An 18896-nucleotide genomic window follows, 5' to 3' on the forward strand; every position below is an offset into this window, starting at 1 on the left:
ACGCAGTTACTTCTGTGTTTCACCAAAAACTGGAATCACTTCCAGAGTTGTACCCAGACTTCTCCTCCACTTGGAATAAGCTACAAAACAATGGAGAGGATGAATATCCCTATTCTATTCGGGATGGTTACCTCTATCATCACCAAGCAATTTGCGTGGCAGAACCATTGAGAAAGAAAATCATGGAAGAAGCACATGCTTCAACATATGCGGATCATCGGAGAATTCTCCCTACGACCTTAGCATTGGAAATATATTTCTTTTGGCCAAGCCTTAAAGCAAACATTGATCAATATGTCAGGGAATGCTTGGTTTGGCAAAAAGTAAAGTATCATCGGCATAAGACGCCTGGGTTACTCCAAACTTTACCTGTGCTTGATCAACCCTGGGAGAGTATTGCTATGGATTTTATTATGGATCTCCCAAAGACTCAAATTGGAAATGATGCGATCTGGACCATCGTGGATAGATTTAACTAGCAAGCTCACTTTATTCTAGTCAAGAAAACAATCAAAGCAGACCATATGGCTAGAATTTTTCTAGCACAGATCTTTAAGCATCATGGGCTGTGCGTGAGTGATCGAGATTCTTGCATGACAGGCAACTTTTGGCGTGCCTTGTTTGATAACCTTGGTACAAAGTTGAATTTTTCTTTTGCATATTATCCTCAAACGGATGGGCAGAGTGAGATCGCTAATTCAAGTATGCTACGGATATACTTGACCGACACAGAATGGGACAGTGCAGACCTATAGGCACTCCACTTGAGCCCGGGGAGAACCTTTCTATCCATGATCCCTCAGCTCGGGTTGACCAGACACAGTACCGCAATGTCGTAGGCTGTTTAGTGTGGCTTACCTATTCACGCCCAGACATCTGCTACGCTGTTTCCTTACTCAGTTCTTTTTCCTCCAAGCCTCGGCAGCGACATTGGAAGTGTGCTCTTCGTACAATGAGGTACATTTCTGGCACGGTTGATATGGGGATCTTCTATCGTCGCTCAGGCGGTTCCACACTTCGTGGATGGTGCGATTCGGATTGGGCTGGCAATCCCGACACTCGGCGCTCGACTACTGGAGTCGTTTTCACACTTGGCTCAGGACCTACTGAGAGAAGAAGATGCCGTGAGGTGTCTGATAATCTCAAAACCCAGGAAGAAGTGTAGCAAGCCCAAATCCGTCATCTCAAATGTCTTTTCCAAAGACTGCATGATGGAGCGGATCCTGATTGTCCAAGAACCTGAAAAGATCAAGTCATCAACATATACAATAACAATAGCAACCAAACTGCCCTCTAATGCTACATAGCAGTTCGCGTCACCATGTGTACGCTTCAGCCCGAGTTTAATGAAAAACTCATCAATCCTCTGATACCAGGCCTTGGAAGCCTGCTTCAGGCCGTATAGCGCTTTGTACAGTCGACAGACGGAGTCCTCGAAGCCAGGTTTCGCAAAACCCGGCGGTTGCTCAACATAAATCTCCCCTGTAAGAGTACCGTTAAGGAAGGCACTCTTGACGTCCATCTGATAGATAGGCGAGCCGTAGTGGGTTGCTAATGAGAGTAACATCCGTATAGTAGTCATCCGAGCGGTCGGAGCGAAAGTCTCGTCGAAGTCAACGCCATGGCGTTGTGCATAGCCCTTGGCCTTAAGTCTCGCCTTGTGCTTCTCGATGGAACCGTCAGCTTTGAACTTCGTCTTGAAGATCCAGCGCGTCCCAACAATCTTCCGCTTCTTAGGTCGAGGAACAAGCTTCCAAGTACCATTCCGCTCAATAGCGTCGAGCTCCATAAGCATCGCATGCTTCCAAGAGTTAGACTCAAGGGCCTCTTTCACTGAAGAGGGCTCTGGGGCCGCAGAAGAAATCTGCGTCATGAGAGCAAAGTTCACGAACTCGTTGCCCTCGTATACCTGCCTTCGTTGCTGAAGGCGTGCTGAGCGTCTAGGTTGCCCAGTATCCTGCGGCTGTGGTAACTCCGTCAATGCAGAAGAAGAAACTGTCGAATAAAGCCAACCAGGTACAAGTCGCTCCCGAGGTGCTACCGCTACGTCCTCAGCATCATGTGCAGACTGGAAAGAGTCGGTGTCAGAATCAGCATGATCCAAGGTAGGTACTGGCTTCTGTGGTAGAGGTCTAGGTAGTGGTGGAGGTGGAGGTGGAGGCCTGACTGGTGCGGGAAGGGAGAGAGGTGTCGATGTAGAAGGCTCCGATGTAGACGCCCCCTCTGAAGAGCCGATGAACTGCTCATAAAAGACAACATCACGACTCACTGTAGTGGCCCTGGTGACCGGATCATGAAGGCGAAATCCACTGGACTCCTGATTGTATCCAACAAAGATCATCTTCTTGGACTTAGGATCTAGCTTCGTCCGCTTCTCCTTCGGCACATGCACGAAGGCCGGACACCCAAACACGCATAGGTGTGCCACAGAGGGCTTGCGTCCATAGTAAGCCTGATAAGGGGTCATAGATGCTACTGCTGATGTAGGTGACCTGTTCTGAAGGTAGACCGTCGTGGAACAAGCTTCTGCCCAGAAAACCCGAGCCAGAGAAGCATGCTCGAGCATCGTCTGAGCCATCTCAACAATAGTCCGATTCTTGCGCTCGACCACTCCATTCTGAGATGGAGTGTAAGGAGTAGTCAGCTGGCGCTGTATGCCCTCCGACTTGCAGAACTGCGCAAACTCCTTGGAAGTGAACTCACCTCCATTGTCGGAGCGAAGAGAGACAATCTTTAAGTCCTTCTCCTTCTCCACCATAGTCTTCCAATCCTTGAAGTAGGATAGGCACTGCGACTTGAGTTTCAAAAAGTAAACCCAAGTGTACCTCGTAAAATCATCCACTAGTACCAACATGTAGAGGGCTCCGCTGAAGGAAGGAGTGGCTTGAGGGCCACAAATGTCGGTATGGATCAAGGCTAGTGGTCTCGAAGCTTTGGTTTCAGCCTGCTTCGGAAAGGCGTCACGATGTTGCTTGTCCATCTGGCAAGCTGTGCAAACACCCGTAGGAGAGCGAATGCTAGGAAGCCCATCAACCAAGGACTCCCTGGATGCCTACTACATGTAGGAATAGTTCAAGTGGCCATATCTGGCATGCCACAATGAAGAAGATACCGAGCCATGTGATAGTAGTGCTGTGAGCTTGAAGAGGGCGCCCTCTCGCTCACCATGGGCTAGCACTGTGCCAGTAGCAGAGTCGGAGATAACAACCTTACCTCCTCCAAATAGTAGTTGTGCCCCCTGTGAATCAAGTGAAGCCACTGAAAGGAGGTTGAAGGCTAAGTCAGGTACATACAAAGCCTCCAAAGCACTATATCGTGGGTCAGTCGAAGATCTGAAAATGGGTATGTTGTTAGGGAATAAAGGCCTAAGTGCCTTGTACTTATAACTTATAAGTTAAAAAGACTTATAAGTGAGGGGGCCCAAGTGTGAATGGCCCCCTAGTCACTTACTCATATACTCAAATATGAAGCCCAAAATGAATAGCGTGGCTTTTCCCAGATTTCAACGAGCTCTCTCTCTCTCACGTTCTTCTCTGCGTGTGCTTCTACAGCGCCTCTCTCCTCTTCTCCTTCACTCTCATTGCATAGGACAGCAAGTGGGCTCTCTCTCCTGCTCCCCCACACATGGTATCAGAGCTTTAGGGTTTCCAAGAGAGCCATCTTCGCAACACAGATCAGAATTCTGTTTTTGCTCGCTGCGGGAAGGATATTCAACCGTTTTCGATCAACTCTGTCGCGAAGGGATCCTCTCACCGTGTAGAATCGACCTCCGGTGACAGTTTCCCCAAAATTAGGGTTTCAAAAACTGGCGAACAGCAGCCTATTTCTGCTGAAATTGACCAATTTCGGGGTCAATTTGATGCAATTTCAGTAGGGCAAGTCTCACAGGTCAATCTTACAGGTGTTTCCACCAACGAGGTTCTGAAAATTCAGCAAAACAGGTGTTTACAAGTCTGATTTTTGCCCTAAAACAGGGAATTTCAGCAAGCAAATGATGTATACACCTTGTGGAAACCTTTGGTAAGGGTTTGGCAGTGAATGTACGCTGTTTTGGGGTGATTTCGCGTGAAATTAGCTTGCTGTTTTTCTGTAACAGCAAGTTGTTTTTTGCCCGATTGCGCACATTTGGGCGTGTTTAGGTCGGCAAAACAGGGTTTCAGTGTTTGCAATCACTCAGAATGGCTTCTAGCAGTGAAAGTGGCAATTTGTTGCACATTCGCAAGCTTGAAGGTGCCCATAACTTTGCTATATGGAAGAAGCAATGTTATAATGTGATGTTGCAGAAGAAACAGGCGAAACCTATTAAGTTACAGGGTGTGAAACCGGTTGATATGGAGGTTGAAGAATGGGAAGAAGTGGACGAGTTGGCTCGCTCCACGATCATGCTTTCGGTGTCTGACAATTTACTCTTCAATGTAGAGAATGAGCAGATAGCATGGGGCATGTGGAAGCGTTTAGACGAGTTGTATGCACAGCAGAGTGCTGCCAGTAAAGTGTATTGGCTCAAGAAGCTTATGGATCTCCGCATGAAGGAGGGCACGCACATGTCGGTGCATCTCAATGAATTCAATTCTATTTTCAGCCAACTGACAGAGCTGAAATTCACTATTGATGAGGAGTTCAAAGCTACTTTTCTGCTATGTACATTGCCCGAGAGTTGGGATGTATTCCGGACAGCTCTTAGTAACTCAAGTGCGTCACTTAAGTATGCAGATGTAGAGAGTTCTCTCTTGATGGAAGAGATGAACAGGAAGAACACCACAGGTGGGTCTTCTAATGCACTGCACTTGAGAGGCAGGTCTCAACAGAGGGAGAAATCTGACAGTAAGGACAGGGCACGCAGCAAATCTCGTAGGAAAGATGTTGTGTGTCATCATTGTGGAAAGAAAGGGCATTATAAACGGGAATGCTATGAGTGGAAGAAAGAGAAGAACAAGGGTGCTGAAACTGATGCAAAGGACAAGGGAAATGCCAAGAAGAGCACTGTGTTGATTGAGGAAATCAATGTTGCTAGTAGTTGTGACAGTGACAGCAGCACTGATGTACTCAATGCCTCTTCTGTGGATGCACATACCCTTGCTATGGGTTCTGATGTGGACATGCATACTTGGATTCTTGATTCAGGTGCCTCCTTTCATGTAACACCTCATAGGGATTGGTTTACACAGTACTCAGGTGAGGTGCAGGGCACTGTTTATTTGGGAGACAACTATGCATGTGACATTGCAGGTATTGGTAGTGTCCAGTTTTCCTTTGCTGATGGTATGACTTTTGTTTTGCACAAAGTGCGTCATGTGCCACAACTCAAGAAGAGTTTGATTAGTACAGGGCAGCTAGATGATGCAGGCTATCACACCACTTTTGGTGATAGCAAGTGGAAAATTTGTAAAGGGGCCCGGATCGTAGCCAAGGGTTGTAAATCGGACACTTTGTATCCTTTGCATGTATCTAGTGTGCGTGACCATGTTGTCGCCGTAACCGAGCAGCCAAGTGTTTCTTTGTGGCATGGCCGGTTGGGACACATGAGTAAAAGAGGAATGGAAACTTTGTCTCGCTGTGGTTATTTGCCGTGTTTGAGGTATGCTGATTTTTCTCATTGTGAGCACTGTATTTATGGTAAGCACAGTCAAACACCGCACAAAAGGTCACTTTCTTTGAAGTCTGACAGGTTAGACTTAGTGCATTCCGATGTATGTGAAATGCCACAGTTGTCCTTAGGGGGAAAGAAATATTTTGTCTCGTTTATCGATGATGCTACACGTAAGGTGTGGGTGTATCCAATACGTGCTAAAAGCGATGTTTTGGATACTTTCAAGAAGTTTCTTGCGTTTGTTGAGAATCAAACTGACAAGAAGCTTAGGTCTTTGCGCTCAGACAATGGGGGGGAGTATGTATCAAAAGCATTTATTGACTTTTGTGCTACTAAAGGTATTAAAAGAGAGCTCACGGCTCCTTTTAATCCCTCTCAGAATGGAGTTGCAGAGAGGTTGAACCGGACTATCCAAGAGAAAGTTCGGAGTATGCTGTCACATGCTGCATTACCTCATGGTTTTTGGGCAGAAGCTGTACAAACAGCTATTCACTTGATTAATCGCTCACCTAGCAAGGCTTTGGGTGGAAAGGTGCCTGAGGAGGTGTGGTCTGGCAAGCCACCCTCATATGCACATTTAAGAGTGTTTGGTTGTGAGGCCTATGTTCACATCCGGAGTGAACTGCGCACCAAACTAGAACCAAAGTCTCATAAATGCATTTTCCTAGGATATGGTGAGGATGGTGAAATGGGGTATAGATTATGGGATCCCGCATTACGGAAAATCATACGTAGCAATGATGTCATCTTCAATGAGAATTGCATGCACAAACAGCCCACAAAGGTCAAGGAAGTGCGCCGGGTTGTTTTTCGTGAAGATGTTACATATGGACAGCCAAGAAGGCCCAATGTTCAGCAGCCTTTACATGCTGAAAATGGTGCTGAAAATCAGCCATTAGCTGCTGAAAATCAACCCCAACAAGTTGCCATTGATGCACCACAGGTAGGGGAACAGGTTGATGCTCCTAGACCGCCCGTTGTTGCAATGCAACCGGCTGAACAGCCTGCTGTTTTTGATGGTTTACAGGCTGAAAATCCACCTGTTATGGATCATTGGGTGCGTAGGTCTACTCGGGTGACAAGGCCCCCCGATAGATATGAACCGTCTTTGGACTATGTCATGCTTACTGATTGTGGTGAGCCGTCTTGCTATAAAGAGGCTATGCAACGGGAAGACAGTAAGAAATGGTTCAAAGCAATGGTTTCGGAAATGCAGTCTTTGGAGAAAAACCATACATGGGACTTGGTTGATTTGCCTAAAGGGCATAAGGCTCTGCCATGTAAATGGGTTTACAAGACCAAGGTCACATCTGATGCTTCTTATAAGTACAAGGCACTTAGGCCTTTATTCCCTAACAACCTCTCACCTAAAGGCAATGTACCTTGGGAGATCAAAGAATCAGCTAACTATGATACAACAGGTGATCATGCACTTACTCATCCAACACCCATCATCTGTCGGCAATATGCAAACCGCTCTGCTGGAAGACTCTTGGTCAAAAGATCTGCAGGGTTGTCATCTGTGTGCACCTTGACAAGTGTAATGCTCTTGTCATCAAGCACACTCCTGATAAAATGATACTTCACCTCTATGTGCTTTGTCTTGGCATGAAAAACAGGATTCCTTGCAAGCATAATAGCACTCTGACTATCACAGTGTAGCACAGGAACCGGTGACTTAATGCCAAGCTCTTCTACCAAACGCATGAGCCACAAAGCTTCTTTGCATGCCTCAGTGGCAGCCACATACTCAACCTCAGTGGTAGACAAAGCAACACATTTTTGCAGTCTAGAAATCCAAGAAACTGCACCTCCTGTGAATGTAAACACATATCCAGAGGTAGACTTCCTGCAATCTGGATGTCCAGCAAAATCTGCATCTGTAAAGCCATGCATAGATGTCTCACTCTTCCCAAAACAAATGCACAAGTCTTTAGTGCCTTTCAAGTATCTCAAGATACACTTCACTGCTTCCCAATGCTTTTTGCCAGGATTGCTCATGTACCTGCTTACCACTCCCACCGCAAATGCAATGTCCGGACGTGTAGCAACCATAGCATACATCAAACTGCCAACGGCTGATGCATAAGGAATCTTGGCCATTTCAGCCCGCATATCATCTGTGTTTGGGCAGTCATGTGCAGTCAGTTTTACATATGGAGGCAGCGGAGTACCAAGTGCCTTTCCCCCATCCATATGAAAACGATGTAGCACCTTATTTACATAATCTCGTTGAGATAGATACAGACGCCTGGTGATCCTATCTCGAGAGATACGCATGCCCAAAATATGATTAGCATTACCAAGATCCTTCATGTCAAAGCGATTCTTTAAGCTTTGCTGTAGTGCATCCAACTCCGTGACATTGTTACCCGCAATAAGCATGTCATCAACATACAAAATCAGCAATAGAAGAGATCCATCACTTGCCGTTTTGATATACAAACAGTGATCAGAATTACTTCTTTTGTATCCTTGAGACCTCATGAATGTATCAAACTTGTGATACAATGCACGGGGAGACTGTTTCAAACCATACAAGCTCTTCAAGAGTCTACATACTTTTTTCTCTTGCCCCTTTGACACAAAACCTTCTGGCTGCATCATATAGATCATCTCAAGCAAATCGCCATGCAAAAACGCTGTTTTGACATCCATTTGCTTTAACTCCATATCTTCAGAAGCAACCAAGCCTAAAACAAGACGTAATGTGGCAAGCTTTACAACAGGAGAAAAAATCTCATCAAAATCCACACAATGCTTTTGCTTGTACCCTTTAGCAACCAAAGGTGCCTTCCAGCAGAGCGGTTTGCATATTGCCGACAGATGATGGGTGTTGGATGAGTAAGTGCATGATCAGCTGTTGTATCATAGTTAGCTGATTCTTTGATCTCCCAAGGTACATTGCCTTTAGGTGGGAGGTTGTTAGGGAATAAAGGCCTAAGTGCCTTGTACTTATAACTTATAAGTTAAAAAGACTTATAAGTGAGGGGGCCCAAGTGTGAATGGCCCCCTAGTCACTTACTCATATACTCAAATATGAAGCCCAAAATGAATAGCGTGGCTTTTCCCAGATTTCAACGAGCTCTCTCTCTCTCACGTTCTTCTCTGCGTGTGCTTCTACAGCGCCTCTCTCCTCTTCTCCTTCACTCTCATTGCATAGGACAGCAAGTGGGCTCTCTCTCCTGCTCCCCCACATATGTGGCCTGTACCAGAGACCGGTACTGTGTTGGAATCACCAAGAGTGATAGTCTGATCTGACGTAGCTGTAAGGGAACTGAACCAGTCCCTCATAGGAGTCATGTGGGCGGTAGCACCGCTGTCCACAATCCATGCTCCAGACTGAGTAGAAGTCAATGCCGCACCGGTAGCAGCAACAAGAGAAATCCCCTGAGATGGCTTGGCAGTCGTCACCGCCGTGGAAGCTATGTTCTTCTTAGCTTTGTCAGCCTCGTCCCGCTTCTTCTTCCGACACTCCGCTTGCTTGTGCCCTTTTTTCTTGCAATAATGGCACTCGATGTCTTTGTTGTTGTTGTTCTTCTTCTTCTTGTTGTCTGGAGGTTCGCCCGAATCTGATGTTTGGGCCTTCTTTCCCTTGTCCTTGCCCTTAGCCATCAATGCACCATCCGCACCAATAGCTCCTCCGGCCCGAAACTCGGAGTGGCTCTCAATCTGCATGAGCTCGGGAAGAACCTCTTCCCAGGTAGGCGGGGCTGCGGGGCGTGAGCGTATGATCCCCTGGTAGTAGGAATCAAATCGAGGAGGGAGTTTGAAGAGCAAGTGCTTGGCCATCTGCGGTGTGGTCATGCTGCCTCCATAGGAAACGAGGTCGTCCTTGATCTCCCGCATCTTGCGAGTCAACCCCAGAAGTGAGTTGAACTGGCTGAACTGCAGGAGGTAAAGCTCCCGCTCTAGCCGAAGACACATGGCGACTGATTTGTCCTCAAACAATTCCGTAATACGTTTCCAAAGCTTGTGTGCGTGCTCCTTCGCTTTAACTTCCTGTAGAACCGTGTCAGAGAGGTTCATAAGGAGAAAAGTGTACACCCGATGGTCAGTGTCGACCCATGAATCAATATCTGCCTGTGAAGCAGATCTTGGAGTAAGAACCGGCTTCGTAGCCAATGTGCTGTCCTGAAGCCAATCCCAGAATCCATTGTAGGTGATCAGGGTCTTCACCTTCGTCTTCCAAACACTGTAGTTGGAATTATCTAGCTTGGAGGTCTCTGAGAAGACCGTAAAACCATATGCTGCAGGGGCAGCCATGTCTCGTCAATCTCCGTGCGGAAGCGTATGCCCAGAAAGCAGACAGATCAAGTCGATGTGAGGGTACCGTGATCAACCGTGCTAGAGGATAAGTGCCAGGCAAGCTGTCTACCCAAGAGCAACTGCTAAGGTGCTGAAAATCACTGCTGAACAGTAAAAAACAGCAAGCTTGTACGTCTCCGAACAAGATGGAAATGCTGTAGAAGCGGATGTTGAGTAATCCCTGTGTATCTCAGTTCTAAAGAGGCTGAAATGAGAGAAAAACAGCAAGCAATACTCGTCCAGAATCGCACCTGAAGAGAGGGGAAAATGCCCGATGAAGAGGGTACCGTAAGAACCGACAAGATCGATGTCCTCACCTCGTGTGTGCGCGGAAAACGCAGCAGTAGCAAAAAACGCAGCAAGCTGAAAATCGCTGTCCGCTGAGGTTAATGCCCGGCCGATGAGGGTCAATGAGGGGTAAAGATAGGGAATGAAGGGAAACTTTGAAGCCAACTGCAACAGACGAGGGACCCTTCAACTGTGTTGATGAGATAACACAAGCACCAATTGAGCAATGAGGGAAAAGTCAGACCAATAGAGAAAAAAACGCTGGAGTTTATCTCTCTGCCACAAAGCGATGATGAGGAAAAAACACAAGTGTTAATCCCAAGATAAAACGCAAGGGGTAGGTGCTGAAAACGCAGCAAGTAGAAAATGCAGCTGCCTTTGGAAAAAACGCAAGCACTCTTGTTGCTGCTCCTTGGCGATGAAACACAAGGGGGGATGAGCGCTCGCTACTGATGCCTCAAACGCTGATGTAGAGATGCTCCCAGCCTAGGCTCTGATACCATGTGAGAATGGCGATGGAGAGAGAGAGAGAAAGTGCCAACGCTGGGATAGAGAGAGAGTGGGTAAACGGGTTCCCAATGGAACCTCTCTACTATCGTAAGTGTACGAAGATCATCAATACATGTGGGGTGGGCCTAGCATATATACTAGGCCCCAAGGCCCCCACGACCTCATAAGATAAAAGGCCTCACGACCCTCATGGGAAAAAATACCCTAAGGTATAAAACCATCCAATGTGGGTGTGGTGAATGGAAAAAGGAATGACCATGTGCAATGTGCACATGTGACCCTAGGCTAAGTGCATGACATGGGTGGCCAACCCGGACCATACTAGCCGTACAACATGAAGTGTGAAGCAGCCGGAGATGTAACTCTAACAGAGATCTCGTCGATGTAGAGTCTTTAGAGGGTTGGGGAGAGGGGACATCCTTGCTTAACACCAATGGTGCTAGACTCTGACGTACCTAGTGCAACGAACTCTCCCAATCACTCTCTCATAGAGAGCGTAGATGGCCCATATCATCTCCGAAGGTATCCCCAAACTCTGGAGTCGTTGAAAGTGCCTCTTCCTGGGACGATGTCAAATGCTTTGCGGAAATCCACAAAGCACCAGTAAAGCCTCTTCTTCCGCACCTTTGTCGCATCAATGAGGCAGCGCAGACTGAAGATGTGGTCGATAGCAGAGAAGATCTGCTTAAACCGTGCGTGACCAGGAGCCCGTAGGGCCTCAGCCTCCCCCACCTCGATCTCTAGCCTGTATTGCCACCCGTGAGCTGTGTGGCATGTGGGTGTCCATATAGCATGGTCGCTATATGAACTCATCCTCCAGTATGGTAAGAAAATGGTCTTTGTAGTGTGATATCTTCGTTCGGAGGGGGGATGTAATCCAAGTTTGTCTGATATAGAGCTGCCAGAGATCCTGTCGTATGACTATGTTTCTCTCACTCTGCAGCTGGGGGGAGTCGGGGTCGTACTCGAAAGGTGGCAAACTCTCCAGGTCAAGGTCGTGTGCTCCGAACCATGCTCTAATTCGTGTGTCCCATGCTCTGTCGTATCCAGTCTCTAATATCTGTACAGCTAACTCAAATGCTCGTCGTGTGAGTCTGTCGGTCGGGAGCTCGCACTCTCTGGATGAAGCAGACTGTCTGGAAGAGTGCCTCCACTACCATTTGGGGGGGGGGGGGGGGCAAGCTCTGCCCTGATGATGTCCGGCGGCACTGTGTGCTTACCTCGAAACATGCAAGAAATCATATAGATTTGTGGTCTCTCAAATCCGTGCCCATTGGCTATCTGTCAATCCGGGTGTCCATATTGCTGTTGCATACATCAGGGCCGGAGTGACTAATGTGTCGAATAGCCACCTCTTCGTGCGAGGCTCCTGAAAGTGTGCCTGATGGCGTCTCCACTCTAGCATGGCCAGTGCTGAATATCCTCTGGTGAGTCTGTCAGTGGCGGCCTGTGCCATGCAGAAGGGCCCCTGAATGTGACTCCCAGGTAGATGTAGGAGGTGACCACCTCTATTGGTTCTCCTGCTGCTGTAAATGTCGCTGCTTGTGGAATTGCTCTGGAGGTGTGGAAGATCATGATCTTGGTTTTCCCAAGATTCACTGTGAGTCCCATGTCTATACAAAACTCATCCAAAGCATTCAAATGGCTCTGTTGGCCCTCTAATGACTTTGAAAACAGTAAAATGTCATCAACATATAGCATAATGTGGACTGTGGTACCTGCTAGGTCCGCTCCTGCCCCTCCTGCTCATAGGATGTAGTCAGGGATCTCGTCGATGTAGAGTCCGAAGAGGGTTGGGGAGAGGGGAAATCCTTGCTTAACACCAACGGTGCTAGCAATAGACTCTAACGTACTGCCTGGGCAGCGAACTCTCCCAGCCACGCTCTCATAGAGAGCGTAGATGGCCCATATCATCTCCGAAGGTATCCCCAAACTCTGGAGTCATCGAAAGAGCCTCTCCGGTGGGAAGGTGTCAAATGCTTTGCGGAAATCCACAAAGCAGTAGTAAAGCCTCGTCTTCCGCACCTTTGTCCAATCAATGAGGCAACGCAGAAGGAAGATGTGGTCGATAGCAGAGAAGGTCCGCCTGAACCCTGCCTGGCCAGGAGCCCGTAGGCCCTCAACCTCCCCATAAGAACTAAGCTCAGCCTCAAGAATTGCCCCATATAGCTTGGGCATTGTATGGCCGTTCATGATACTCCTTTAATTCCTAGGGTCCAAAGTGTCTCAAGTCTTTTGGATTGGGACAACGGTGTGCCTGGTCCACTCCTCTGGGAAGGCCTCCCCTATAGCCTGGTTGAATGCATGTGCAATCCCCCCCCCCCCCCCCCCCCCGCCCCGACTGCAACTCCATGTGGTATGCATGTCAGTCCTCCTTAAGTAGGCCATTGTGCCATCCCGTGATAAATAACGAGACAATGCTGGGAGCCTAATGTGAGCAAATGGTGGCTGTACTCTGTGGTGCGAGCTGTGTTTGCTGACTCTCTCATGGTGGCCTCCTCTTGTATGGTGAATAGTGCCACCGAGTCCTCTGTGTCGTATGTCTTACACTGATTCCTACCTGTCTTGGCGTTGAAGTCTCCCAAAAGGAAGAATTTCCCTAGTGTATTGTACTCCATAATCTCATCTGACAAGCATGTGGATGGGGATGGTCTCTCCTCCCTCTCCCCTGCTGTCTCTGTGGTAGCGAATCTGGAGCTTGAAAGGGCGAAGTAGTAGAGGGCGATGTAGATAGTCGTGGCCTGTGATAGCTCAAAACGGATCCAGAGGTAACAGGCCTGTGGGTCTCATGCAACAATCTGTATCCTGCTCCGGAATCCCCATCTGAAGAGTACAACCACCCCTCCCGACCCTTGTGGTGGTGTGCTGGTGGGTGCTCTCTCGATGTGAGGACCATAGTTACACGGGACGGCGGGTCGGGGTCGGGAACGGGGACGGGACGGCAAAAGTCAGGAAACGAGGACGGGGGTCAGGACGGCAAAAAAAAGAAGAATTTTTTTGGCATTTTTTGACCTATACACATGCCACACACATAAAGCATCACTTTGACCACAAATTTACACTAAATAGACCAAAGAATATGAGTCATATAGACGCAAATGTGCTAATAAAACATCGAGAAATGAGGACCCAAAGGGTGGCTTTTATAGCCATTGGGGTGCTTCAAAGTTCAAACATATGGCTATTGGAGAGAAACTAGCCTCCAGAAATGATCAGGTTTTCAAATTTTTAAAAAAGTCCCCTCCCGTCCCCTGTTGTCCCCTCCGTCCCCTGCCGTTCCCTGTCGTCCACTCCCGTCCCCGGGACGTTTTGCCTGCGTTCCCACTTGGCAGCCCTTTTTCCGTCCGTCCCCACCCATCCCCACCCGTCCCCGTCCCGGAAATGGGCGTCCCCCGTCCCTAGGGTCCGTCCCCTCCGTCCCCTGTGCCTATGGTGAGGACTCCCAATGAATTACGAAAGCCTTGGATCTTTGGTAGACTTCGCTCTGGACTCTCTAGTGTCTCTGTCAGAAGAATGATGTCCCGTCCTCTCATGACCTCCTGAAGTCTCTCTGGGTGTGTCCATAGATCCCTGTTGTAGTTCCAAACCGCGAGGTGGATCTCCTCATGTGTCCCATAGGCCGCGAGTCCCTGTGCGATGGTCTTGCCATCAATGATGACCCTACCATATCGGTATACCGCCTTCTTCCCTTCTTTATGAGCTTTCTTGACTCTAGGCATGCATGCTTGGCGGTGGTCCTGTTGCATCTTGGTGAGGTCGTCCTCAAGATAGATAGGGGGCCCCTCGAGTGCTCTCAGGATAACCCTCTTTTGGATGAAGGATGTTGGAGACTCTCGGAAGTGAATTGGAGGATGAGGGCTCTTTTTTGTGGATCTTTGCTGGCCCTCCAAGCTTTGGAGAAGGGTGACTCCTCGTCTTCTTTGTACCCGAGCTTCATGCATAGGGCTTTCCTATCACTCTCGGGTGTGGACCCCTCCTCTTCTTTGATGCTAGTCGCTTGTACATTGAGGCGGCAAACTTGTCGCATCTTCTCTTCCTCAATGGTTGTGTGTATGATGAGCGCTTCAAACTACTTCAACCCATCCTTCCTTGGTAGCCTCCAATTTGTCGTCGATGCTTGCCGTGAAAGCTTCGGTGATCTCATCTTTGAGGGCTTCCTTGGCTTCCGCTTTGATCTGTCCTTCTTCGGGGGTGAGGGATACGATAGAAGCACGGAGGAGGTTGATTTGCTCCTTAAGCTCTTCTTTTTCTTTCTTCCATTCTTCTTTCTTCTCCTCTAACTTCTCCTTCTTCCATGCTTCTCCTCCAACTTCTCCTTCTTCCATTCTTCTTTCTCCTCCTCTCTCTTCTCATCCGGCTTGTTCATCTCTGGCGGCTTGGTCGTCTCCTCCTTCGAAGCGTTCTTCGGCATGTCAGCACTTTGGGGGGGGGGGGGGGGGGGGGGGGGGGGGGGGGTTCAATGTGGTATGCTCATGGGGAGAGTGTGTGTGTTTTGGGGGGGGGGGGGATTAGGGTTTACTGGTGCAGGGGGGTGGCGTGCAGGTGCAACATGCAGCAGAAAACAGCAGGGCAGCGCGCAGAGGTGTAGCAGCAGCAGCAGGGCAGCGCGCAGGTGCTTCAGCAGGGCAGCATGCAGGTGCTTCAGCAGGGCAGCGTGCAGGTGGAGTGCCCAGCAGCAAGCAGCGCGCAGTTGCAGCAGCAGGGCAGTGTGCAGAGAGAGAGAGAGAGAGAGAGAGAGAGAGAGAGAGAGAGAGAGAGAGAGAGAGATTATTTAACAAAAATTTGTTTGTAGGTACGGGGCATTATGAAAATGTTTATTAGTAAACAAGGAGTGCAAGGTGATTCAACAAAAAAAAATCAGGTTGAGTACTTAAAAGATATATGGGAAAAGATTATATTAAGCAATAAAAGGTTTCGAGATTGCCTTCAGAATAAGTTTCCAAAGGCATCAAGGGAAGATATGATAATCCTTCTCTGCAAAACCCAAGACTTGTTTAACCCGTACCATCATGCTATGGTGAATGCCGGAGATAGGTTCCTTATTGATGAAAAAGATCTTCTTGATCCTCGTGTCAAGGAGATCATTACTTGCATGGCACATGAGGTTCACATAAAGGTGGAGTTTCTTGCAGCAGCAGGTAATCTCTCTCTCTCTCTCTCTCTCTCTCTCTCTCTCTCTCTCTCATATGTGTGAATAAGAAGAGGAAATGTTGATATGCAGGTGAAGGTACCAATGCAAGTGATGGTACCAATGCAAGTGATGTTCCATAGGAGCGGATAGGAGCGAATGGTTAACAATCTATATGGGTTCCCCTCTATTCTAGGTGTTCATCCACATTTAAGGATCATGGCTCATTTTTTACATAGTTCAGGTAATCCATGATATGGCAAACATAAGCTGCCAAGAAACTCTTGGAATCCATATTTGTCATCAGTATCACCTTGTCATGTGTCAACTTTTTTGTGAGAATTAAAGAACCATTCTTGCTTGGAAGTGCAGTAAGCTAAGACCTCACTTTTTCACACTTGAAACTATGTCTTTTTTAGAATACTTTTTATAATAAAACTTCTAGTAATACAGACTTATTATTGGTCTGTAATACTGTGATACTGTTTCTTCTATGTTAAAGTATCTGTTGAATAATAGGTCATTCTTGTGACATTCTATAACATGAAAGCCTTATTGAAAGGTAATAACTTATTTGGAATACCACAGGTTTCATAATGGTAAACAATGAATTCTAAGACAGGTGTTTTGTCGTTAGATGTGTATGAATCCTTTATAGGCAAGAGGAGCCAGAACGACGACTTTTAACTTGTGCAGCCTATTACTTGAGCTGGAATGATAGTATTCAGGTGGCAAGAGGTGCAAACGATGTGGGCTCTCTAACAAGAATTGGCAACTCCATTATTATCATGCCCATCGATAAAAAATTTGGTCTAGTGATCATTTCCTCGGAATGGTACAATTTCGAGGCAAATAGGCATCTCGATGACACTTCCACCCTATTCTTCCTTTCTTCACTTTTGCTCTCTATCACCCACCAATTCTCCTCTCCCTTCAATAAGTCGAGAATGCATCCCTCTCACACCACCTCAAACTTTGCAAACTTTGCCATATCTATTTGTTGCCCAAACTACACAAACTTTCCCTTGTAGCCTAGTCCATGTGCTCTTACAAGAGACACTCCTGAAAGACGATCTGATTTCCTATAGCAAAAGAGCTGGTAAAAGGTATATATAAGTATGATAGAGGTGGAAGACGGGACAGATTGAGATGTTTACATCCTTGCCACATCATGAGCTTCTACGAAAGAGGCATCACATATCTACTTAGATGCGGTTGGGGGCACAGCATGACCTGCCTGGTGGACGGACCATCTGTCAACTACCCCAATTATACATAGCTAAAAGGACCATCTGTCAACTACCCCAATTATACATAGCTAAAATGCAGTCCCACTTGAGTAGACCTAGCTATAATCCAAAAGCTTCATTGGACCAGCATAACATGCTTTTCTAAACTCTATTATGCTGCTGTTGTTTTGTGAATTCTAAACCTCTGTCCCCACCCCGCATCTCGGCTCTTTGTGTCACAAATAGTGTGTGCTGTGCACAATCTGCTATGCTTTGATGAGAATATATGGAATGCTTGTTGGATTTCCTGCTTAACTGTACTAATAAGTACAAGTGTTGTATTGATTAGCATAATCATCTTTTGGCATTGTTAAGCTTTTCTCATGCTTATGGTACTGTATGTGTTTGCCAAAGATTGCTTATGTTCTGAAAATCATGCGTACAACTGACGAACAAGGTGCATTTATTTCTTGCTTTGCCTATCGAGATATCCCCCTTCTTGCTTACTCCAACGATAGAAACCTTTGCGTTCTTGTAAGCCAATAGCACAACAGGCTTGCAGATGTACTTTCTACACAAAACCTCATAATATTGCAAGTATAGAGTAGTTCTCTTGTTTTATTTTCATTACATCTAAGGAATGTTTACAACTTGGGAGTGCTTGATGATGAAGCGGGTCTACCCGTTTCAATCTTGTATGAAGCTTTTTTGGATTTTGTTATATTTTCATAATTTTATGATACTATATATGTACAAAATGCATATATATATATATATATATATATATATATATATATATATATATATATATATATATCGACGATGGGGGGTGGGGGCGAAGCTGTATTTTCACCCCCACCCCCCATCGTCTAGGCTCTGCTACTTTGCGTTAGTGACCTTGCATTTCATGCTACTCTTATCGAGTTGTATGGAGGGGTCCTTGCTCGTGAGGAAAACAATGAGCTATTCATTCTACAATAACTTGATATGCTATGGTTTAGGCTTTACTCTATGGCGTGCAAGCACCCTCAAGCGGTTGTGACACGGCTTTGTGAGTTCTCTAGGAGTTTAACAGCCATTAGTTTAGTGGATGAACGAGGTCACAAGGATTGGTTGGAGCAATCACCTAATGTGATGAGGCGCTTCATGAATGCTCATGAAAAGACATTGCACAATGACCCTTTGTTGCGACAACGCAAGATTCATCTTCTACACAACTACTCCGATGTTTGAATGTCACCTCCAAGAGAGACTTGTAGCTCTCTTTTACATGCCGACCTTGATGAAGAAGAGCAAGAAATAGCTATTCAAAGCTTCACCCTCTTCAATCCTCAACTCAACCTCCACAGGAAATCTTTTGAAACTTATACTGACCCATTTATACCTTGTCGGTTCTTGGAAGTACTCTTGGGAGATGCTTGGCAATTTTACACTTGTGGCACCCAATGTTTCCTCCATACCCTTCTCAATAGCATAGAGAAGGAATCCATGAAAGCTTGTTTACAACAGGTTGTTGATTCTAACTCTTCTAACATCATTGAGAACTCTCTCATGCCTACCTCATTTACTATGTCTTGCTTTGAGAACAATACATGCAAGGCATCTTATGGGTGTGTTATTGGGGTAAAAGGGGTCATCTCCACTCATGGTAGAGGCTCTAATTATACCACACAAATATGGAATATTCATAAGCACTTCTTAAAATGTGGATGTGAACTTATTGGCCAAGGTGATTAGTGTAAAGATGGCTATGTGTTATGTTTTGATCACGATCTTTGGATGATTCTAAATCATCTACCCTTTTTCTTCCCAAGCTCCTCTCTAAAGAAATCGACTATCTTCT

General features: G+C 46.7%; 1 protein-coding gene across 1 annotated transcript in view; it reads left to right on the forward strand.

Annotated features, from left to right (window-relative positions):
• Nucleotides 1–16185, forward strand: part of LOC147458149 (uncharacterized) — a 41284-nt gene extending 25099 nt beyond the window's left edge. Inside the window, exons 2-3 of the mRNA XM_086511768.1 lie at nucleotides 15489–15834; nucleotides 15918–16185. Of these exons, the coding sequence (XP_086367894.1) occupies nucleotides 15489–15834; nucleotides 15918–15967 (396 nt within the window). The 3' untranslated portion in view covers nucleotides 15968–16185. The remainder of the gene's footprint in view (nucleotides 1–15488; nucleotides 15835–15917) is intronic.
• The last annotated feature ends 2711 nt before the right edge of the window (nucleotides 16186–18896 follow it).

Source organism: Adiantum capillus-veneris, chromosome 5 (assembly GCF_014529385.1).
Source record: "Adiantum capillus-veneris isolate H3 chromosome 5, ASM1452938v2, whole genome shotgun sequence".
Classification (NCBI taxonomy): Eukaryota; Viridiplantae; Streptophyta; class Polypodiopsida; order Polypodiales; family Pteridaceae; genus Adiantum; species Adiantum capillus-veneris.